This window comes from Apteryx mantelli, chromosome 2, assembly GCF_036417845.1.
Source record: "Apteryx mantelli isolate bAptMan1 chromosome 2, bAptMan1.hap1, whole genome shotgun sequence".
Taxonomy (NCBI): Eukaryota; Metazoa; Chordata; class Aves; order Apterygiformes; family Apterygidae; genus Apteryx; species Apteryx mantelli.
In genome coordinates, this window is record NC_089979.1 from 114,868,095 (window position 1) to 114,893,199 (window position 25,105).

Consider the following 25,105-nt stretch of genomic DNA (forward strand, 5'->3'; position numbering starts at 1 on the left):
CACAGCAATATTCTTCTTTGTTAAATTAGCTGATGCTAATGATTAGTACTATTGTTCAACTCAGCTGTTAACTCTTAGCTGATTTCCTAGTGCTTAATTCCCGGATAATTTCAAAGGGATTTATGCATGAGCTGAGAGTTAAACATAGGCTTAAATGCAGTATTGACATAGTCATTGTATAGGCATAGATTTAATATGAAATACTCTCTGAATACAGGCTTCAGCAAGGTCTTTAAGTACACTGAAGTTGAAGTGATTACTCACATTTCTAAAGATCACTGCAGCCTCTAGCACCGTGTTGAATTAGTGTATAGTGAGGGAATCTTATCTGCGAATTTGCCAAGTGGGTTAAACCATTGAATTTGGTGGTGGTGAAAGAAGCCTCAATCAGTTACTTACTTCTCTTTCTGCATCTGGCTTGGCAGCGAGTCAAGAAGAACAACAGTGCTCATTTCCTATTCATGTATTATACATAATTTGTTTTGAATACCTTGTTTATTCTAACATGAAGACTACATTTTCACAGAATCACAGAATCGCTGAGGTTGGAAGGGACCTCTGGAGATCATCTAGTCCAACCCCCCTGCTCAAGCAGGGTCACCTAGAGCACATTGCACAGGATTGCATCCAGGCGCGTTTTGAATATCTCCAGAGAAGGAGACTCCACCACCTCTCGGGGCAACCTGTTCCAGTGCTCTGTCACCCTCACAGTGAAAAAGTTTTTCCTCATGTTCAGATGGAAGTGTCTGTGTTTCAGTTTGTGCCCATTGCCTCGCGTCCTGTCGCTCGGCACCACTGAAAAGAGTCTGGTCCCATCCTCTCGACACCCTCCCTTCAGATACTTGTACACATTGATAAGATCTCCTCTCAGCCTTCTCTTCTCCAAGCTAAACAGGCCAAGCTCTCTCAGCCTTTCCTCATAAGAGAGATGCTCCAGTCCCCTAATCATCTTTGTAGCCCTTCGCTGGACTTGCTCCAGTAGTGCCACATCCCTCTTGTACTGGGGAGCCCAGAACTGGACACAGTACTCCAGATGTGGCCTCACCAGGGCTGAGTAGAGGGGGAGGATCACCTCCCTCGACCTGCTGGCAACACTCTTCCTGATGCACCCCAGGATACCATTGGCCTTCTTGGCCACAAGGGCACATTGCTGCCTCATGCTTAACTTGGTGTCCACCAGCACTCCCAGGTCCTTCTCAGCAGAGCTGCTTTCCAGCAGGTCAACCCCCAACCTGTACTGGTGCATGGGGTTATTCATCCCCAGGTGCAGGACCCTGCACTTCCCTTTGTTGAATTTCATGAGGTTCCTCTCTGCCCACCTCTCCAGCCTGTCCAGGTCTCTCTGAATGGCAGCACAGCCCTCTGGTGTATCAGCCACTCCTCCCAGTTTTGTATCGTCAGCAAACTTGCTGAGGGTTCACTCTGTGCCTTCATCCAGGTCATTGATGAAGAAGTTGAACAAGACTGGACCCAGTACTGACCCCTGGGGGACACCGCTAGCTACAGGCCTCCAACTAGACTCTGTGCCACTGATCACAACCCTCTGAGCTCTGCCATTCAGCCAGTTCTCAATCCACCTCACTGTCCACTCATCTAACCCATACTTCCTGAGCTTGTCTATGAGGATGCTATGGGAGACAGTGTCAAAAGCCTTGCTGAAGTCAAGGTAGACAACATCCACTGCTCTCCCCTCATCTACCCAGCCAGTCATTCCATCATAGAAGGCTATCAGATTGGTTAGGCATGATTTCCCCTTGGTGAAGCCATGCTGACTACTCCTGATCACCTTCTTGTCCTCCACATGCTTGGAGATGGCCTCCAGGATGAGCTGCTCCATCACCTTTCCAGGGATGGCGGTGAGGCTGACTGGCCTGTAGTTTCCTGGGTCCTCCTTCTTGCCCTTTTGGAAGACTGGGGTGACATTGGCTTTCTTCCAGTCCTCAGGCACCTCTCCTGTTCTCCATGACCTTTCAAAGATGATGGAGAGTGGCTTAGCAATAACATCTGCCAGCTCCCTCAGCACTCGTGGGTGCATCCCATCAGGGCCCATGGATTTGTGGGTGTCAAGTTTGCTTAAATGATCTCTAACCCACTCCTCCACCAAGGGAAAGTCTTCATTTCTCCAGACTTTCTCTCTTGCCTCCAGGATCTGGGGTTCCTGAGGGCTGGCCTGAGCAGTAAAGACTGAAGCAAAGAAGGCATTCAGTAACTCTGCCTTCTCTGTATCCTTCGTCACCAGGGCACCCACCCCATTCAGCAAAGGGCCCACATTTTCCCTAGTCTTCCTCTTGCTGCTGATGTATTTGAAGAAGCCCTTCTTGCTGTCCTTGACATCTCTAGCCAGATTTAATTCCAAACGGGCCTTAGCCTTCCTTGTCGCATCCCTGCATACTCTGACAACGTTCCTATATTCCTCCCAAGTGGCCTGTCCCCCTTTCCACTTTCTGTATACTTCCTCCTTCTGTTTGAGTTTTGCCAGGAGCTCCTTGCTCATCCATGCAGGTCTCCTGCCTCCTTTGCTTGACTTCCTACTCATAGGGATGCACCGCTCTTGAGCCTGGAGGAAGTGATGTTTGAATATTAACCAACTCTCTTGAACACTCCTTCCTTCTAGGGCCCTCACCCATGGGATTCCTCCAAGTAGGTCCCTGAAGAGGCCAAAGTTTGCTCTCCTGAAGTCCAGGGTTGCGATCCTACTTGGTGCCCTGCTGCCTCCTCGCAGGATCCTGAACTCCACCATCTCATGGTCACTGCAGCCAAGGCAGCCCCCAACCTTCACATCTTCCACCAGTCCTTCTTTGTTTGTTAGTACGAGGTCCAGCAGCACACCTCTCGTTGTTGGCTCCTCCACCACCTGTGTCAAGAAGTTGTCACCAATGCTCTGCAGGAACCTCCAGGACTGTTTGTGCCTAGCTGTGTTGTCTTTCCAGCAGATATCGGGGTGGTTGAAGTCCCCCATGAGAACCAGGGCCTGGGATCATGAGGCTACTTCCAGCTGTCTGTAGAAGGCCTCATCGACTTCCTCATCCTGATCAGGTGGCCTGTAGTAAACACCCACAACAGTGTCACCTCTGTTAGCCTGCCCTTTGATCCTTACCCATAAGCTCTCGACTCGCTCTTCATCCACCCCTAGGCACAGCTCAATACATTCCAGTTGCTCTCTCACATAAAGAGCAACTCCACCACCTCGCTTTCCTGGCCTGTCTTTCCTAAAAAGCACGTAGCCATCCATGACGGCACTCCAGTCATGCAAGCTATCCCACCATGTCTCTGTAATGGCAATGAGATCATGGCCCTGCGACCGCACACAGATCTCTAGTTCTTCCTGTTTGTTCCCCAAGCTGCGTGCATTGGTGTACAGGCATTTCAGGGAGGTGATCGAGCATGCAGGTTTCCCAGGAGGGGTAAAAGAGGGTCCTCCATAGCCACATCCCGTGCGCACTTCCCTGGCTGCATTCACCTGTTGGAGGCATCCTGACTTGAGCAGTCTTTTGCCAACTACCCTGTCACTATAACTCTCCCCTTCCCCCATCTTTCCTAGTTTAAAGCCCTCCTTACCAGGTTGGCCAACCTGTTGGCAAAGACCCGCGTGCCCCGCCTCGTGAGGTGGATCCCATCTCTCGCCATCAGTTGTTGATCTTCAAACAGGGTCCCATGGTTGTAGAAACCAAAACCCTGTTGCCAACACCAGCGGCGCAGCCAGTCGTTAACCTGGAAAGTCCGTCTCCTCCTCCTCTCATCCATCCCCCTCACTGGCAGGATTGAGGAGAAGATGACCTGGGCTCCCAGACCCTTGACCACCATCCCCAGAGCTCTGAAATCCTGCTTGATGGTCTCCAGTTTGCCCTTGGTGTCATTGGCGCCCACATGGAAGAGCAGCAGTGGGTAATAGTCCGAAGAATGGACGAGCCTAGGCAGTCTTTGCATGACATCTCTCACACGAGCCCCCGGCAGGCCACAAACCTCTCTAGACAAGAGGTCAGGTCGACAGATAGATGCCTCCATCCCCTGTAGCAGGGAGTCCCCCACAACAATCACCCACCGCTTTTTCCGGGCATTCCGGCAGGGCACAGGGTCTGTTGTCCCAGGTACTTCCCTGGCAGCCATGCCCATCTCCTCCTCATCCTGGAGGGCACTAAACCTGTTCTTCAGCTTCAGGTCTTCAGGAGGACTAGGAGCCTTTCTTCTCCCACGAGCAGTGACCAGTTTCCAGTCTTCTTCTACGATGTTATGATGTACCGTTTCACACGGCACAGAGCCCTCTGGCAACTCCACTGCTGCAGGGGGTTGGGACTCCTGGAGCTGTACAGTCTCCGAGAATACCCTGTCTATCTCTTGCTCTGCTTCTCGGATGCTGCGCAGCCTACTGACCTCCTCCCGTAACTCCCTTACCTGACGACACAACTCGCCAACAGCAGCACACCTCCCACAGGAGAGCTGGCTGCCAGCCCAGGCCTTGCGGAGAGGCCCCAAGCACTCCCTGCAGCCTGAGACCTGTAGAGCCGCATCTACTGTAAGAGGGTCGGTCTGGGTCCAAGCCTCTGACACAGCAACTCCAACAGCCTTCATTTTATATTAGTACTACATTAGCAAGAAGATGTGAGAATTGAGGCCCCTACTCAGCTATCGAGACACAAATCAATAGAAAAAAAGTTTTTAAATGGTTTTGAAATGCCTGCATTGATAAGCTATATCCATTCTTCTTTCTTCTGCTACTGGGCCAGAAATAATAAATATTTTAAGAATCCAGAAATAGATGGAAGTAGTAATACTGACTAAGCAGAAACTGTTTGCCAGGAGATTAGGCTTTAGTTGGTAGGATTTAAATATGCCTGGCATGTCAAAGCAATGTGACAAGCCAGTGTTTTCATAATGTTCTGCATACACCTCATAACTTGTTGTAAAAGGATGATGACTGTTGCCAGCTTCTTTGTTCTTATTAATATTTTTGAAGATAAGAAAGTGAAATGGCTCCATTTCAGGAATTAAGTCATTTCTTTGTGCCAGAATACTGACAGGAACTCTTGGGAAGGAAAGATAAATTAGAGGTCTGACTCCTGCATCTCAAAAAAGAAGTCAACATTGCTTGAAAGGAGCTTTGCTGTTCAAGCTGATGTTAATTCTTTTAACATTGCAGATGTGAATGTCAAACAAGTTTTCTATGTGAGTTTCTGTAAATTTGAAATGGAACAGACTGTTGAACTCAAGCACTTAAGAGTTCTGATTCTGGAAGTCAGGGATAATCTTCGGAAAGGAGAGGTCAGAAGAATCAGCAAGTGTAGCACGTGGACCTCAGTCAATAAAATAGCATTAGCTGCATAACACTGTTTGCTGCCCCCATCCAGCAGGGTATTAGCCTATTGACAACTAAACATCAAATAGCCTTGTTGTCTCTGCCACTGATTATTGCAGCTCCCTCCAGATTGCGCTTTTAATGCCTTCCACTCCCTTACTGTAGGCTATATTCAAATCCCCAGTGAATAGGTATTTACCTCCAGTCTAATCCAAAAAATCAGCCTTTCCTATGGGTTGAAAATGCCAAAACTCCCATCCAGGATCTTATCCAGAGCAGCAACAGTAACCCGCCTCCTAGTACATCTCACGTGGACCAGCTTTCTCCTGATCTGTCCTGGTCAAGACACTTCTGTCCACTTCTTGCTTTATTCCTCTGACTTGGACATTCGAGTGCTTATTTCCCTTCACTAGCTCTTTCTCTGCTGTAGTAAATCCTTTTCTTACCAGGACAAGGCCCTTTACTCTATAGTTTCTTTCTTCTTATTGGGAGCCATCTTCTATCACCGCATCAGCCATGCCTTTGCTCTGGCAATGAACCCAACTCTTGTGCCCTCTGTGCTGGCCTTACACACAGGGTCATTTTCCGCCCCCCTCCCTTCAAAGCCCTCTCACGGCAGTGCCCCCAGCACTCTGCTCCCTGATGATGGTGAGGTAGGTGATAAATGGACTGTGACCATCTGGGGCTTCAGCTACTGGTTCACTCTTTTCCCACGCTACTGCTTGATTGCCTACTTTTTACCTTTTCCCTCATATTCATCCTAGAGGGGGAGTGCTTTAGGCAGGGATTGGGTATTTTGGACCTGACATGAGTGCAGAAATGCTTGATCTGTGACAGACATTTCTAAACTGAACCATGAGACCACATCGACATGACCTATCTGCATTTTCTGATGGCACACGGAGGAACTGACATGAAAGTCACCACAGAGATAAGGAGTGAAACCTTTCATTAAGGATGACTCAGGCAAATCCAAAAATCAGCCATCAGCACTTCAGAGGAGGAGTCCCATCAAAAGTTCACCTCTTCATCTTGCAACAACTCTTACATCAACTGTCTGTAGTTGTGGGCCAGTCCCTTCGCATCATTTTGCACATGCTGGTGTAACTGTTTTCAGCTGGGAGTAGTATTTGAAACAGGATAAACCCCTGGGCAAACATGGTAGAGAACATGAGCAGGAGTTCATTTACTCACCAAGAGTACATGCATGTTGCAAACTGGGGAGTCTAGTCCTTTGCTTTTTCAGGTTAAACAGAGACACAACAGACATCAAAGGAGGACTCAAAACTGCTGGGAAAACACACTCTTTAGTAGAACTGTGTTATAATTCCTCCCGAATCTTACAAAAAAATCAACAGAAACCATACAAATATATCCTACACACACTAACAATACAGAACAGCTCTCTTGTAAGCTGGGATTAGTAGCGGGACATTGTTATAGAAACAGTGCATGTTTTCCTCTAGGAAACTATTAAAACTGCACAAATTCAGGCCATTCTAGGCCAGAGAGAAACAAAGTGCTATTTCTGTTCCTATTTCTATTCCTAGTTGTTGAGATTGACATTTTACAAACCAGGTTTCTGTATATTTTCCATTTTGTACAAAAACTACAAAGTTCTTGGATTCCCTTTTCTCATTCAAAAAATTAACAAAATGCATTCCTCTCAACATTTATATTTTTTGTATCTACCTTACTTGGCCAAACCAGATGACAGGAAGTTATTTTCTCCCTTCAAAGCATGCATATAATTGATGGAGCAACACTGTTATGAGGTAGTTTTAAAAGATTTTTAGTAAAAAAACAGTGGAGAGTCATTTTAAACTAGTTTAATCTAAACAGTTTTGTGACAACAGCTAGGGACATAACTACTGGGAAATGTGGATGCAAATTCAGACTGGAAGATAAGATTCAATGAAATTATTGAGTTGCAGCTGCTGTCTGACACAGATATTACATAGAGTAACAGCTTTTTAAATCAGAGGCAGACAGCCCTAAGATAAGCAGCCATTGATCTGTCTTATGACAAACTGCAGACAAGATAAAGACATTAGGTGGCAACCGGATTTTTCACCATTCATCTTGAATCTTCTTATTTACTCAAACATCTTCTCTCATTTTGATACTGATCTCTGTGCAGTTCAGAACCACCTTTCCCTCCCATACATTACCTGTGATTGCCAACTGTGTGACAAAGAAGGTCATTCGAGATTTCCGCTTCCTCTTCCAGGTGGAGAACAGCACGATGGCATTTCCAGCAATTGTGACAATAAAGAGAATCCAGAGAGTCACCAGCTGCTCTGTCTGCATTGGAGAGAAGAGAAAAAAAGCATATAGGTAGGTCAGTGGATAGTAACTTGGGTTAAGCCAGTGAGTTAGCTTAGGAAAAATGAGAGAAAAAAAAGAGTGAAATGTGAGTTTTGCCAATTGATTTTAATTATTTGGTCCAAAATGTATTCATCTCCTTTCAGAAAACACTAGCATGCATCACAGCTGTTGATATTCATTCCAGTTTTATTTGCAATGTCTGCATATTACTTCTATTTTCGCAAAACTACTAGCAGCATCTGTGTTCAGCACTTAACACTAAAATGATAGGCAGCCTTCAGTTTTCTCGTATTGCTCCAGCAAACTGTGAAATAACCAGCTGCCTCATTTTGTAAGGAATATTGACAGATTGGCTCCTTTGGAGAAATTTGGGAAATAATTGCTTCTTCCCAGCCCCGGTGGATATGGGTCATACACAAAGCCGATGAAATTCAGACATCCACTCCATGATCTAGATGTGACCAAGATTGAAAAGCAACCATGACCGACTGCAAGGAAAAGTAAAATTGTGTAGTGAGCAATACATGATGACCAAACGTCCCCTAGTGGTAGTGTGCACAATGAAAAGAAATAAGGAAGTTGCTCATGCTTTCAAAGCATCAGGATCCCTTGGACACAAGAATAAGGACATACACGTGTGCGTTTGCTTGTATTGTATGAGCGCATGGCCTACCAAAAGCCACTTGTTCGTCTCTAGACACAGGATAATTATTTTTTCATTGGCTGCTCTGTAGGTTTCTCCTGGCCAGGTAGGACTGTCAGGTCCATGTTTTCTCCTTGTCAGCTAGCCAGATCTGATGCTGAACCTGAGAAGCAGTGAGCACGGGGTCACCTTGGCAAAAAGATTCATTTCTGCAGACTTCTCACTTACAAAGGCTGTCCTGTGTGAAGCTACATGTCATGGCACAGAGGAAGGTGGTTTGCTGCTCTTCTGCAGAGACAACTAGAACAGATGGTATTTTTCATAGCAACAGTTATGTTTGAAGAGCACAGTGTGGGGCAGCTCAGGGTAAAAAAATTCTAACATGCCCAACAGCAACAATATGTACATTATTATTAACTTGTTTAGTCCATGAGTGAAAAAATACACGTGTCTCAGCGGAACTACTAGTTATGAAGGTAAAGCCAACTTCCAGAAGGGACTCCTTGCATTTCCTCTCCCAGAGCCTGCTCCTACTCCCTGGCAGACCCCTGCTTTTGATGATGTTGCATGAAGAGACAGGTTGCACCAGTGACATCTGGAAGGGCCATCAGCCTCCTGTTCTGTCTTCTTATGGTTTTCCTGTGCTTCAGCTGCACGAGTTGCCTGGCTTCACATCCTAGCAACAGGGCTGAGATGCAGGATGTGCCTAATCAGTTGTTTGGGATCTCCCACACTGAGGGGGCTAGAGAAAAAAGGAGGAGCGAGATGAGGGCTGCAGCTGAAGTGTGATCTGTGTTCCTTGCCTGCCGGCCCTAACAAGGTGACCCTGACGAGTGAGGAGCTGCCCTGAGCAGGTGGAAGGAAAGGGCCTGTCAGTGTGACCTGTGCCCACCTGATGGGGTTGGTGGGGGAGCAGGCAGCAAAGTAGAGCACCACTCACAGCATTTGGCAGTCACTGACCCTGACCCACTTACCCAGATCCCAGCACTCTCCTGGCCACCAGCCCTGGTCCCTCCTCTGCCAGGACCCGTGGGCCCAGAGAGGAGCCTTTTGCGGGAACTAGCCCTTTGCTCCAGGTACATCACTACGTGAAGGAACAGCCTCTGGGAGTCACACAGGTGTGCAAAAAGGATGAGAGCTGGTGTATGAACAATTCAAGGCCATACTCTGTGCTTGAATGTGGGGATTAGCGGCAGCATACAATGAAGGCTGTGTTTAGATGGTTTTGCTTTCCCTGGCATGATAACTTTTGACAGAGTAACTTACCGTTTGAGTCATCTCATCTAATTTTAATGGTCTAGACAACTAGTCTAACTTGTCTTACATGTAGTCTGTAGACAGTGATGTATCTGAGATGAATCACCATTCATGTTACCTACCTTGGGATGGACTGTCTCCACTGATTATAGAGGGACCTACCTAAGACAACTAGCTTGGGCTGGATGCTTAGCTTTTACACAACTAAAAACATTTTGAACCTGTTTGTTCTGCAAATCTCTTGGAAACAAATTCCCTTGAAAATGTGTGGCAGAGAGAGAGTGAAACTATTTGTTCAGGGATGCTTTGTCTTATTTAGAAATTAGAAGGAGGTGTCTTTTGTGAAGGTAATTAAAAGAGAAACATGTAAGATTTTACATCATATTTGTACTTGAAGTCGGTGGATTCTTATCAGGGTTTTGTTTGTTTCCATTTCAAAAAAGATCTTTCACATGTGAAAAAAAACGAAGGGAGAAGCTTAACTCCGATTTTCTCTGATATGCTCTGAAATGCTCTCAAGAGAGCATTTCCTTGAAAGAAATCCTGTATTCCTATAGTACACTGATAAGAGTAAGAACAGAACCAGGCTACGACACTCAAATCTTCTTACGATTCCCACAGAAGGAATACCTCTTGAGTGGCAGAAACTATACTAGAGGGGTGTTTCCACACCATGGGGACAGCACATATGGTCAGTTTAAATCCCATTCTACCAAATGAAAGACCAGCACTTAACAGTTTAGCAGTTTTAGGCTTTACAGAAATGTAGCATTGAACCAGCCTACAGAAATGAACAAATAAGTACAAAAGCTGAATCTAAAAATAGTAATTTTGAAAGGACGTAGACAAAGAATAAAGCCAGTGTTTCTATTCCATTGGTTTGTGGTAGCTGCCATTCAGAAAGAGAGAAAAAGATATCATTCCTGGGGATTAAGGAGGTATAATAGCAGGTGACTTAAATCACCGCAGCCTCTCCCAGCCTGCATGAGCTTGCAAATTAAATGTTCTGTGGTTATAAATGGGATGCCGACAGTGATAAAGGCTGTCATGATGGCTAGAATTGAAATTCAGAATAATGTCGATGAGTTGGAAAGGTGTACTGGAAAAAACAGGACGTGATTCAATAGAGGGCAAATGTGGGGGTCTACACTGCAGCAGCTGTAGTCAGCTTGGGTTGGGCGAGACTTCAAATCATGCCCCCGCGTGTGGCAGATAAAGTGCCTCATAAGTGGAACATTAATTGAATTAATAATGTCGTGCTACCATGAAAATGAAAACACCACCACGGGATCAACACCAGCATAGCACACCTCTAATCCGTCCACTGTACCCTGCTGCTGTACTATGTCCACTTTTGGGCAGCCTGCTTCAAGAAGGACAGAGACCGATGAGTTGATAGCAGTCTAGAACATACAGCCAGCGGAAAAGACTGATTGACTGAAGTTGCATAATCTAGCAAAGAGAGGGCTGCAGGAAAATATGATCACAGTCTTGAACAGGCAAGAAGATGGCTGCCAGACAGGAAGGGAATAGTCTCTTTTTCAGATCCACTGCAGATCGGTCGAAAATCAGTGAAGCAAAATTACAGCAAGGAAATCAGGGTGACCATTAAAAAAAACTTGATTTAAAATATACTGGTATAGATTGATCGAGTCAATGAAGCCTCCATCCCTGGAGGTCTTAAAAATAACTAGTAGATTAGAGATATCGCTGATCCATCCCTGAGCTTCAGCTGCATTTTCTGTAATTCTGTTATATTCCTCACGCTCAGTTTGCTTAAACATAGAGGTGTTTCATTTCATGTCTTGTTTGTTCATTGAATAGAAATCCTCTTTTTGTAACAACCTTCAGCAAGGTGATTTTCAAAAATCATTATTTAATATCTTGCATGGACACCAGAGGTATTCTGGATAAAAAGAAAGATAATAATGTCTCCCAAAATCCAGTGTGGAAGCTGCTGGCAAGGGGTGCTTTTGCAATGGGTATTACTAATTAAACCACACAAGAACACTGTGAGAGAGGTTAGTGTCATACACCATTTCTTTTAGATCAGCAAAACTAAAAATGCCGGTGACTTAATTAAGGTCACAAAACAGATCAGAGTCAGGAGGATTTCCCCAACTTGACTACAACTATTACATACACTGCTAGTCCATAAGACTGCTGTGTTTGGAGCGTGGAAGTGCTGGACATCTGGAGCACATATGCATATTTTTCTAATTTTGCTTTGAGATTAAAACCAGCTTTTGCCAGTGAAGCAAGCCTCTTCATATAAGAAATGTAGGCCAGAAAAACCTGTCTGAAAACGGTGGGCATTTTTGTTTGCTTGTAGAAGTGGCTTCTTATTTTGTCTCTCTGACAAAATTTCTGAATTCATAGGCTGCAATAAGTCTAGCATGAGGTGTTTTGTGCTTAATAGTTGAAAAATCATTTCTGTGAGCCTTGTGTGTCACTCGCTCTTGGCTCATAAACCATCCGTAGGCAGAAGGGATTCTTCTGGGTTGCAGACATATGTTTTATTTTACCATCTCTTGTATTTATCTAATATCAATGACAAATTTTTCCTCTGAAATCTGCTTGCAGGCTCTTCATGCGATAACTCTGACTTGTTCTAGTGTGGAGAGTTTAGAAATGGGAAATGTTTAACACCATAAATGCCTGAGCATAAGTTAACTTCAGCCTGATTTTTACCTCAGATTACTTCTCATTTCACTGCTTGTGATGGAGAAAGTCTGAAATTCAGCATTCAAGGAAAAAGCACTCTCTGAAGATCAGCAAATAGCAGAGGAGGAAAGCACGAGCCAGTGATTGGGGAGCTATGCCTTATGTAGCAGTAAATAACAGAATGAATAAACTTCACAGGCAAGACCTGATGAGAGATACCAGTCCAGGCATCTCATATTCATCCAGCCCTGGCAGAGCAGAGTAATTCTGGTGCAGTAGCTTTAACTGAGTCTGTAGCTAAATCCTTTCAGAGCCATGGGAGACATTTTGGTACCGTGGTGCTGTCCCTCCTTCCCATTCTTTCCAATCGTTCTCCTTGCTCACTCATTTCTTAGGGATTTACATCCCCTCTGTTGGGGGCACCAGCTGTGATTGTGGAACTGGAACATATTTGATAGCCCACCCCAACAGAGGTACTGTTGCTCGTATTTTGAGATGCAGAAGCCTTTGTCTGACATTGGAGCAGCTGCTTAATAAAAGGCAGGGGGGAATCCAAATATCGCTGAACAAAGCAAGTGTTTTGCTCAAGGAGCCAAACGGGAACTGCAGGACCTGTTTTGGAAGGGAGTTTTCACTTGAACCGCAACCCACTGTGAAACATAATTTTGCCATAGCTGCTGAGCCTGATTTGGAAATAAATTGAAAAAACAAACAAACAACCCCCCCCCCCCTCCAGGTTGCCAGTTAGGAAAAGAGCAAACCAGAAAAATGAGAGGAAGATGTACACAGGTCCTTATGTGACTGGCTGACCCCTTCATGTGAAGAGAGGAGGCCTATAGTGAATACTAGCACTCACTGACAGGGTGCCCTCTTGCTCCATGTGCCTAATCAGCTGGATGAAGAAGAAAGAGGGACCGTTCCCTGATATCACAGGAACTTCCACAGGTCGGGGGTGACTGAAGTCTCTAAACGACTTTTTCTTACTAGGTGATTAAATTATGCAAGCAGTCTGACCACTTGCCTTTGGTTTATATTAAGAATAATGTTCCTAGTGTAACTTATTGTAGCAATAGAGACATAATCATGGAGAAACAAATAATTTCACAAGTTCTTCTTATCAGATAATATGAAATAAACTCATAAATCTGCTTGTTAAGTTGGAGAACTGGCATGCTCATAGTCAAGTTTACCACTAGTAGATTACATTGCCCGTTCTTAAAGGAGGAAAAGAAAAAAGGAAAACTTTCTTCTCCCCCTTTCACCCCCTGAAATAATCACTTTAAATGGAAGACCATGTAAGCTAATGGAGGACTCTAGATATTGCAGTATTTTGACCCTGTTGAAGAGGATCCAGAATCTTCAACTGTGACTGAATACTGAATATGTACAGGACAGATTTGCTAATTTAGCAGTCCCTGTTTCGGGTGGAACAAAAGATAAAAAAAGATTGGTTTCTTGAAGCATACAGGTGCTATGCAGCTTGCCTGATTCCAGTGGGAATTCACAGCCAGTTTACTTCTCAGGCAAATTGCTCTTTGGACTGTGACATTGAAAGAAATTAAAGACAGACACCCTTTGGCACAATTTAATTAAGGAGTCTTAAAGTTATTGGTACAACCTCTGACATATTTCATAAATTTTGTATTAAAAAAAAAAAGAGGGAGGGAACAGTGCAAACCATGCTGGGATATGAAACAAATTGTTCCATGAAGGAGAACACTTGGTAATTCCCATGTCCTCTGGATACATGCCCCGCACTGCCAGGCTGCCCCACAGCAAAAACCATACCTCCCAGCAGAATTTGAAGAAAAATGAGAACCTCCTAGTCTTTCTCTTCCTGAGGCTCTGCTCTCTCCCCTGGCTAGCCATCCATTTTCATGGATTTAAATATCTTTGAGGCTTTTACCACAATGTCAAATTTTGGTGCAACTAACCCGCTATTTCAGAAGTTACTTGTATTTAGCAAGCATGTTACCTGACTTTAGCAAGGCTTTCAACATGGTCTCCTAAGATATCCTTTAGCCAAACTGTTTAGGTATAATTTGGATAGGTGAACTATAAAGGTGGGTAGAAAATTGTCTTTGCTGCCGCCCTCAAAGGTTTGTAATCAGTGATACAGAGTCTAGCTGGTGGCTGACCTGGAGTTTCAATACTGTCTCATGTCTTTATTAACAACCCTGATGATGGGATAGAGTGCCCTCCTTATGGATGATACCAAACTGGGGGAAGCAGTCAGTAAACGGGAGGGCAGGGCCGCTGTTCAGAGGGATCTTGACAGACTGGAGAAGAGCTGTCAGAAAATTCACGAAGTTTAACAAAAGCAAATGCAAAGTCCTGCAACTGGGATGGAATAACGGCATGCAACAGCACAGGCTGGGGGCCAAATGGCTAGAAAGCAACTTTTCAAAGCAGGACTGGGAGTGCTGGTGGACACCAAGTTGACCATGAGTTACAGACGTAACCCTGCAGTAAGAAGGCCAAACACATACTGAGCTGTATTAGCAAAAGTGCAGCCAGCAGGTCAAGAGAAGTGATTATTCCCCTTTATTTGGCACTTCTGAGACTGCATCGTCTGTTGTACTATGTCTAGTTTGGGCCTCCCCCAATGTCAGGAGAGACATAGACATGCTTGAGCGGGTCCAAGAGAGGGCTCACAAGACGATCAGGGGGCTGGAGCGTGCACTCTACAAGGAGAGACTGAGACCCAGGCTTGATGAGCCAAGAGGAGAAGAGCCTCAGGGGGACCTAGCTGCTGCCTACGACTGCCTAGTGGGAGGGTGCAGAGAAGATGGAGCCAGGCTTTTCTCGGAAGTGCACAGTGAAAGGATGAGAGGCAACAGATAGGAGTTGCAACATGGGAAATTTTGATTAGATGTTAGGGGAGGGTGGAATAGGGGGCTCTGAGAGGCTGTGGGATCTCCATCCCTGGAGATATTCATAACTTGACTGGACACCGTCGGAAGAAACCTGATATAGTTTAAACCTGCTTTCAACAGGGCGGTTTGCCCAGATGACTTCCAGAGGTCCCTCACAAGCTAAACTCTTCTATGATCAGGGGCATACCTGCATACAGAAGAAGTATGCACAAGACCTATTTTCTTAAGGAATTAGTCTAAAACAAAAATGTATGTAGGCATGTATTCAGATGAGAGCTATGCACAAGTTGTATGTTATATACTGTATCGTAGAAACAAACTCAGATCTTTGTGGGGAAAAGTATGTAAAAGAGTACAGGTGTAAAAGCTTTCGGTGTGGTAATGATACAAACATATCAGTCTTAGTAAAAGTAACTTAAAAAATACTAGGTGGCATTTGCGTTATGCTTATGCAGTGCTCTGAGATGAAGGATTTCTGCCAGGGTGTAGCCAGGTTAAAGGCTGAGCTGTCAGAAGCAGGGTGGGATGCCAGTGAAGGGATCATGATTACATTGTGGCTGGCTAAAACCACAATAAAGGTTCTTTAATATAAAAAGAGAACCGACTTGGTTAAAATGCCAACTGAAAACATCAAGATTTCTTCTTGTGCTGAAACCTTCCTAGGGCTGTGAAAAAAACAACAGAAATCTGTTTGAAGATAAGGTGCACAGTGAGAGAGTAAGAGATACATATACTTTAGTACTGGGTAGCACCTCTGACTGTCAGGAGAGAACAAAGTCGAGGCACAAATTAATTTAACCAAAACAGGGACAATAGTGGGAACATTTAGGCTGGAAGTAAACGTTACACAATAAAAGTCAAGCATCTGAATGTGGAAGATCAGATGATTAATTCAAGCTACCTCCTAACACTCAAGAAATCTCCAAAAAAAGAAGGAAAATCTGTGGAGGAAGAAAAGCCACAAAAAGGGTTGGGCCATTCCTGATTCATTTGCAGATGGTCCTGTCTCAATAAGAAAGAAACCTGCTGAACTGATGGGAAGATCACTGAAACCTTGATCCTTAGTTGCCACAGCTAGCAACAATTGTATTGGCTGTTCCTGTAGCACAAGTGTGTTTGGAAAGAACATTTTCCATCCAATATGGCAAAAATGAAAAATGTTAGCATACACTGCTCATACAAGATGTTCCCAAAATATCTGGGAGGGCAAACTGATTGACACCAAAAGGCTCTGCGAAAACTCATGTGAAGATAACAAAGACTGAGAGAAGTACAAGTTCAAAGTTAAGTTTCATATATATTTTTAGAAGTACTTCTGCTATGCTTGAATTTGAAAGGAACACATGTGGGCAAGCAACTGGTCTGTTAGAAGTTGATTTTTTGGTGGCTTGACCTGGAATTGAGCCTGATTCAAACTGGAAAAGCGCTAGTTTAGTTCCAGGATTGTCTCTTGGACTGAAAGAAGGACACTGCTACAAGAGGCCCGTGGTCATGTTTTCTGTTCCACCAAAGAAGCAGTTTTGTTTGATTTTTTGTCCATGTTGTGTAGCACTTTTTATCTGTGAATATTAAGGTGTTATATAGAGGAAAAGCTATAACATTTTCAGCCTTTTAGGTTTAGGGAAACAGACAGGCCAAGGAGGAATATTCATTAAATCAGGTCACTTTCTCACAGGAAGGGGAAACTGTATTACTAAGATTACTTTCATTTCTTTTTGAAATCTAACAGAACCGTATTGACCTTTTTTTTGAATCCCCAATTTTAAAAAAATATATTTCTTAGCTCTGACTTCACCATCAGGCATGAGACATGGACATTTCATTGTGCAATGTTTAATGCATATGAATTGCTGTGATCTTTCTTCATTCAAATTTTCAGTCAATAAGAAATAGTAACCATTCAATTTTCCTAGCACATAGTTCACAGGTATTATTCTGCTCTATTTTGGTACAAGATGGATAATAAATAGAGACTATATTATTCTGTTATTGCAGGGTGGTTTTTTTTGCCCATTGTACCCTAGGAGATTTCTACAAAAGGAGATAAATAGATTTCCCTAATTTTAATGTCATCAAGAATGTTTTCATGGTGTACCTATCTAATTTTTCATAGCACATTTACAATGTGAGGAGATAATACAAGGTCACTCAACAGCCCATCTGTAATTGTACAATTTTGATAGCCCAGTTAGGACTGTGAAATACTGTTCCTTCTTAATCATAAAAAAGGATAACTGTCAGTATGTCTATTTTGCAAAATGAAAACATCTCACAAACTAGAGAAATCTGTATTTTCTAGGCATATGTAAATAAGAGAGGCAGACAGACTCAAATCCCATGGGCCCTGTGGACCATGGAATCAGAAGTACAAGGGATGCTAGTATAAAAATGCCTGCATTGGCTGCTCAGAGTGACACCAAGTCAGGCTGTCATGTAGCCAGATCACTTCTGCATTGCATTTAAGTTAATAGATGAGGCCAGCCTGGCCAAGAGCACTCCAGAATTGTTTTACAAGGTGATCAGCTATTGCATTCTCTGTGCAGCATCTCAGGAATGGCAATAGTCATTAGGACATATTACAATACCTGCATTCAGGAGTTCTCAATACTGTATTCGCATAGACTTGATTTTCCTCCTCTCTCCCCACCAAAAGATAACAAAGTTACCTATGCATTATTTGATTTGCCTGTTTCTCTAAAACATATGATTGCATCTGCGGAGGTTACGTTGAAAATTAGATGGCACCATTATTATTTTTCTATTATGTCTTCCATGATTGGATGTTCTGTGAGGTTTGCTTGGAAATCAGAACGAGCAATAGTATAGGCAAATACTTTCCGGAAGATAACTCCTGCATTTGGATGAAATGATAGGGTCAGCAAATTCTGCCTTAAATTGGATCTCAGGACACCTGGAGTCAAACCCTTGTCAGGTGATTGCTCTACAGAATAAGTTGACATAAACTTTCTCCCTACACTTCAGTCTCCTCAGCTGCTTGCTGTAGATGGTAAGTCCTGGCTGTTGTAAGGAACACTGAGTGCCTTGGATCAGAAGTACCCAGCCTCAGGTTTGTGCTTACCCTGGCAGGGCTATGGAGTTCTGTTTAACATCATAGCTAGTTGGGCTAAATCACTTGGTATTGGGAATGCAGTGGTGGTGGGAGGACAGTCACAGGCAGAGAGGCAAATAGTTCTTCCTGAAAAAATAGGGAATTTAGATTATTCATGTAAAATCATTTGTGGTGTATTCAACACATGCACTGTTTCTAATACTTCTGTGTTGCTGCTGGGGCAACACTGCTCTGCACAGAAACCAGGACTCAGTGGGCCAGGGAGGGCAACATCAACATTTGGCCTGCTGGCTGAGGTCCCACCTGGCAGGGCAGAGATCTGGGTTCCCAAACAACTTTGGGTGTAAGCACCAAAGCCTTGGTGTCCTGCTGCACAGGGGAGGGCTCAAATCTAGGCATCAGAAAACAAAATAAGACAAACTGCTAGATCATGAAAGTTAGCATGCTCTCCTGGGAGGCAGGAGATGCTGGTGGCAACACTGTCCCACAGAGGTAGGAAAGGATGCTGGGATTTCTCTCCCCTTGGGAGTGCTCTAACCTTTAGTCTATTCTGTGAAAGTGGGGCAACTTCCCTGGCATCACACTTCCCAACAGGCCTCTTATAAAAGAGATGAACCCTACTCACTTCTGTCTGAGAAGGAGCACATGCACCTGCCCTCGGAAAAGGCTGCGAGCTGTTTGAGCCCTGGCATGGAGAGCTGCTCCTGGCAGCCTTGATGTGGACTCCCAGCCCTGCTAGCTGCCTGGGGGAGAGAGAGCAGGGATGCCTTCTTCTGCAGGATGTCTTGAACCTATTCTGAGATACCAGCATCTCTCCAGGCTGGTTTCTGGTTCCCATCTAGTATCCTAGGTACACAGAGTTAGGGTCCTAATGTGAAAGAAGGCCGTAGATGTTTAGATAGTCTCAGTTCTCTTTGATTACTGTATTTGGCAGAGGGCAGTTGACACCTGCTTGGAGCCTTTTACACATCGATTAAATACATAATGGGGGGGGCGGGTTGAAAAGGGATGTAATGAACTCTCCTTCAGATTGGAATGTAGGAGCTGTAATTAATACCAATTTGCACATATGTTATGAATTTGGTGTGGACATAGCCAACATACCTTCTAGTGCTTGTGGTTTAAGTAATCTAACTACATACATTATGTAAAGGAACCTGAGAAGAGATACAGTTTGGACTTTCATGGGAAACTGACTGTAACACAACAGCAAGACCTAAACATAGGTGAGGATGAGGCACTAGCTAATTTTGCACACTGCATGGCACGAGGCTGCAGCTGTTCTTCCCCCAAAAACTGTGACTAGGAGCTCTGGCCCTGAGGTCTGCCTTGGTAGTGTGAATGGCCGCAGCTCCGCAAGCAACACCTCAGCTAGTGTCTGGCCAAGCAGCTACAGTAATGACTACCGGAAAGGAAATGCACATTACTCCAAGTGGAAGAAATGCTCCTTTCATCAGCCAAAATGAGAAGAGGAGAGAGAGAAAACAAACAAACAACAACAAAAAAACACCACCAACAACAAAAAAACTCAAGAAGTCTAACTGAACTGGTAAAATTCTTTTTAATTTCAAGTGGAACAGGATTTAGTTGTTAAGTTCTGAAGAGGAATGGACAGAAATTCAAATACCTCTGAAAGGGGGAGCAGGAAGGCATTCAGACCTCAACCCAGAACAGGACTTTTTGGCACTGAAGTGCTCTGAGTCACTTTTTTTTGGTCATGTATCGCCATAGTATGACCCAGACACTACCTGGAGGTGGGTACTTTGTCCACCTTGATCAGCCTCTGGGAAGATCTTGTGGCCAAAGAAGTCACAAACCCTTGCTCTGAGTAGGCTCCCGCCTAATGTAGTCAGCAGGAAAATCCATTGAGGGATAGGACTGAAAAGCCACCCATGTCCTGGAGTTAGCACCTTATTCTTGGCTGGTTTACTTCCCTCCACAGGGGTTTTGCAGTGTGAGGTTCACTCCCGCACTCATTCCCTAAGTGCGGGGATTAAAAAATCACTGGATTTTGTATACTTTCTTTCTCTGGTCCAGAGTGGCTTAAATTATTCTAGTCAAAGCAGAACATTTTTATCAGATCAGAGGTGAAGCCTCAGAATAGCCAAAAGCCGGTGAGATTTTCCTGGAAGCGGAGGATGGCTTTGAATCCCTGAGGGCCATGAAACATATCAAGCTCAGGCCTTCCCCTTCCCCCCAACTAAAGCAGGGAAGAAAAAGAACGAAGTCAAAACAAGGGGAACAGCACCAGCCTTTCCCCACTGTGCTCTTTGATAAGAGAGCGTGCACCTCTGCATTTCCCAGATAGAAATACATGTGTGCCTGTGCTCTGTATTGGAAGTGCCTGTGTGCATGTGGCAAGTCTGACGTGTCAGGGACCCATTGCACTGAAAACCCTGACAAACAGCCAAAGTCCCATTTACAGCTGTATTTTGAGCTCTGACCCCTGACTGGTTTTGAATCCATTTAATCTATGTCAAGCTGACCTTTTATTGCTCTAGCTTCTTAACCAGAACTTTACAGCCATGGTGCTGTAAAGAGGAAGGTTTGTATTGCTGGAGGGGACCAGGACACCAACACAACCCACAACACAGGCAGTCCTGGTGGAGGATAGCCAGCAGAGCCACTGATTCAGCAGGTATCAACAGCACCTTCCACTCGTGAGGCTTAGGACTGAGTTTTACAGACAGCTGAAACTGCTGGCAGAGAGCCCTGTCTTCCTTGCACAGTAGTTGTTGTAGCAGGTACTTTATTCCTGCTTTCCTGTAGTAGCAATGCCAGCTGCCGTTTGTCTCCAAAGTCAGAATATTTCCATGCCTATCAATAGCTAGTAATTGATGTGGCATCAGTGAACCTCTTTGCAAAGTTCATACTATATTTGTCAGAACGAGAGAGGAGGCAGCAGAGAGCAAGTCTAATGAGTAGTTCTCAGCTAACAGAATCAAGTTTCCTTTAGCAATGGACAAGTATGCGTGACTATCCATGGTATCCTAATTAGTGTAATTTACTCTGTCTCCTCTATTAAGGAGGATGTTTCTGCCTGCGGTCTTTCTAATCCTGGAAGTAATTGTCACTTTTACCGTTATAAAATATTGCTCCCATGACATTGTTCAGATTTACAGCTCTAAGTGTTGGAGAGAAGAAAGGAGATAAAGTTGTTAAAAATGTTTTGCCCACTTCTGCTTTTTTCAAGAGCATTTTAGGAGTGTAACACACACACATGCACGCCCACGCATGCACACACATGCACACAAAACAGTTTTGATTCTTGAAATCACAGATGAGAAAGTGCTGTCTTATCAAGACAAAAAAAAAAAAATACCAGCAGCGTGTTAAGAGATCCTCATTAATTAATTGTAGGACTACAGATCAACTTTTTTCTTAACAGAGGTGGAAACCTGTTGTAATTCCATTGATTCCAATGGCATTATATCAGAGTAGTAAAAATCTCACAGAAATCAAAACTTGCCTCTGGAACATATTCCCTTATATTCAACCTATTATCAAATGATCTGAATGCCTGTATCTTTCCATCTGAAACAGATCTGTTCAGCCCTGAACTGCAGAAGGAATAGCAGGGTACTTCTTGATAAACCTTTTAATAACTCTTTAATAACTTAACTTACATAATGTGCCACAACAGCAAAGTGATACATTGCATACAGCAGGAAATGAAACAACAGGCACAGAAATCTGAATTAAAGATGTAATTCAGTATCCCTTTCATCTTTTCCCTACATTCATATACTGTAAGTAGGAAGTTTATTTTGGGAGAAGAATGAACACACTTCTCATGTCATCCAGCAGCATTCACTACTGAATGATACATCTGATACATTCTTAAAAGCAGCTTCAAGAGACACTGCATTGCCCTCTGAAGTTAAAAACAAACAAACCATCTAATTAGAACCTGTCCTTCTTGATTAAAAGAAATAAAAATAATTCTCACTGTGTACAATGTATGTTATAGCTGAAAATTTGAAAAAGAAATCCCTTATGTCAAGATGATGGCTGTTATGAATTATATAAACGATGTATTAAACTAATAAAAACCTTTGATTAAAGAAAGATGAACATATAACTATACTACCTCTTTAGAAAAACAGTACCATCCCCTATTGGAAGTGGATACAATTGGCCAAGACCTGTAAGTCTAAAGTCCAAATCCTACAATGATTTTGTTTTTCAGTAAATGATTCCCACATGCTGTCAGCTGTCTTTACAGCGAAAACACAAATATTCAGACAAAAAGTTCTATAATCCTAGCTGCCTCCTTGCAGAGGTGCTGAAAATGCACCAAAGCTGCAGACGTGAGAAAAGTAATGCATGCTGTCCATACCTTAAAAGAATAGTAAAAGGATCCCCACTCCTCTTCCTCTACCACTTCAGTGAAAGTCACTGTTTCTGTGCAGGTGACAAGGGTAAAATCCAGCCAGTCGGTGCCTCCATGGGAGCTGCTGCTGGCTGCTGTGAAGGTGACGTCCATCACTGGATTTTGTTCTAGTTGTCTAGGTGCTTGTTTTTGTAAGTTAATGCAGCCAAGCTTCTCCTGTAAGAGCACAGCAGCAAAAACAGCTTCTCACTGCTCCAGCACTGGCTACCAGAGGCATAAGGCTTTTGTGCAGCTGAGTGATAAAAAAAAAAGGCAAGCTGGAGTCGTTCCTTTGAGCTCTCCTTTGGTACAACTCTGACAACAACGGTCCACATGCTCTTTCCAGCAGCAGAACCAGCCCCAGGAAGAGACTGAGCAACTGTGGACTCGTCCATACGCTTTGCAGACTCAGCGTCTTGCACCCAAAGTTGGCAAGTCTGGAGTCAGGCATACCTGTAAAAACATTGGCATCCTTCCTACATTATAGCTCGGAAGTCTGGTTATTCCACTCAGCAGCTCTGCTTTCTTACCTTAGCACAGCCCACTTTGATTTCGATTACCTGCAGAATTACAGTATATCCATATACAAGCAGCAACATGCTCTCCTATATTAGCAAAGCCCTATGAAACTTTTAGGTTTAAACTGTCATAATTTTCCTGTCAGTAACTGGCTGACTTTTGACGTTGTCTTTACTAAGAAAAATCACAAATAGGCCCAGGCACCTCCCTTTGCAAAGATACCAAAGATGCTGCACACCCGCTATAAGCAGGGCTTTCTTTATGGTAAGGGGAGCCTTTCTGGATAGGCACGGCTTCCAGAGTTCACTGGGGCCACACGCACAGAGGTTGGGCTCAAGGACTTTTCACAACAAGGTAATCAACTATCTACTTATTGTCTGGGCACTGACCACTCTTACCCTCTGCTTTTTTTGATTTATTTCAGTGGTGCTACTCCAGGTTTACATGATAGATTAGGTTCTGCATATCTTCCCTGACTGGAATGCAAAATTGCATGTAAATCCAAAACTTGTTTGGCTTGATGGAATTGCTCTGCCTTGATATCAGTGCAATTATTACCAGAATTGGATGTATTTTCACACTCACGCCCCCCACAACTACATTTCATGGCTTGCTGACCACAGAACCTAGTGCTGTGTGTACGTGTGTGCAGGTGGTACCAGGGTTGCGAGAGCTAAGGAGGAGCATGAACGGTGAAAGAGAAAGCGGTGGCATCAGGGCCTTCTGGCTCTCACAGACAGTAGTAACAGAAGGATGTGGGCACAAGTACTAAAATGCAGGTCTGGATTTTGATTCTTAATCCTCCCAGGTTGGGACACGTCTGGATCTAGGGCTTTGGAGAAGGCTGTTCTGGGCTTTGGGGAAACCTCTGGATTTCTGAGCAGTATGCAGATCTCTCCAGGTGATGCCGGAGGGATCCTGAGGAGGGTTTTGGTTCAGGTCCATCTATATATAATTAGTACAATTCATGATGAGAAAGAATTAGCGCTGATTTCTATGTTCCAGTGATCAATATTTAAACAGTAGTGAATGATGCACATGTTGGAATATGATCAGATAAATGGAAATGTCCTAGAACCACCGTATTTAGCTGAAAATAACAAGGGAAACACTCCTTAATATATTAGGTAAAACAGGGGAGGAAATCCTTTTGGAACCTTTTCCAATTGATAGTACAGGTTGACTCCAAGTCCCTGATAAGGAGTAGTTAGGTAGCATCCAGACTTCCTGAAAGCATCTTACTGCTTATTTGCTCTTTTTTCTTCTTTTTCTCTTGCTTTCTTATGTTTATAGAACTGCCTTTCTAAGAGTTAAATGTTATTGCAGTGAATGTTTTTTGACGCTTTCATTCCTACAGAGATGTTACGCTTGAGCATATTATGGGCACTAAGAGCCTTTTCAGTAGTTACATGGTAAGTCAGATCCTGTACAGCTCTCAGAGCTAAACCAAGAGTCACTTCTCTTGTGAGTTTGCCAGTTAGTTGCTCTAAGAAGTACTTATGGTATTAAAAAGGCTGTATCATGCCCTGCTCCAGCAATTATCAGTCTACCCAGAGGTAATACAAGTCTTCCATTAGTAATACTTTTTCTGTCTTGGCTCTGAGTATCTCACAGTCACTGCCATCGTCCTGGTTTGTTAATGACTGGTTTTGCTGAAATGCTGTTTTCTTTCTATTTAGTCAGGGAATATCAAGCTATCGACTGTCTACAGTACCACATCTATAACTAATCTAATTCTCTAGAACCCACCACTCCTTTTTTAAGCCTCTATAAAATCGTGTTAGCTCTCTGAAGTCTGGTGTTTGGGGGTTTTGTTGTTATTGTTTTCTTCTCCCCCAACCCCACTTAGATTAAGCAAACTGTTTGAATACCCCTAAAATGAATGGTGAAAGAAAAGACTTTGCTGATGGAATATCAAGAGCCTATAAAAGGTAAGATCAAATCCTAGCAATTCCTCTGCGGAGAATGATTGACTGATTGATTCCTACAAATGACTGGGTAGTTTTCCTCAGCCAGAACTTTGAAAAGTCACCGAGAACCTTCAGTGCACAAAGCGATTTAGTGTATTCCCACTGATTTAATG

At 43.8% G+C, this 25,105-nt stretch overlaps 1 protein-coding gene across 1 annotated transcript in view; it reads right to left on the reverse strand.

Annotated features, from left to right (window-relative positions):
• The window catches only part of NPSR1 (neuropeptide S receptor 1), a 66,662-nt gene extending 44,045 nt beyond the window's left edge, over positions 1 to 22,617 (reverse strand). Inside the window, exons 1-2 of the mRNA XM_013948120.2 lie at positions 22,471 to 22,617; positions 7,465 to 7,597 (exon numbers count right to left, since the gene is read on the reverse strand). Coding sequence (XP_013803574.2) covers positions 7,465 to 7,597; positions 22,471 to 22,617 — 280 coding nt within the window. The remainder of the gene's footprint in view (positions 1 to 7,464; positions 7,598 to 22,470) is intronic.
• Positions 22,618 to 25,105: the final 2,488 nt, after the last annotated feature.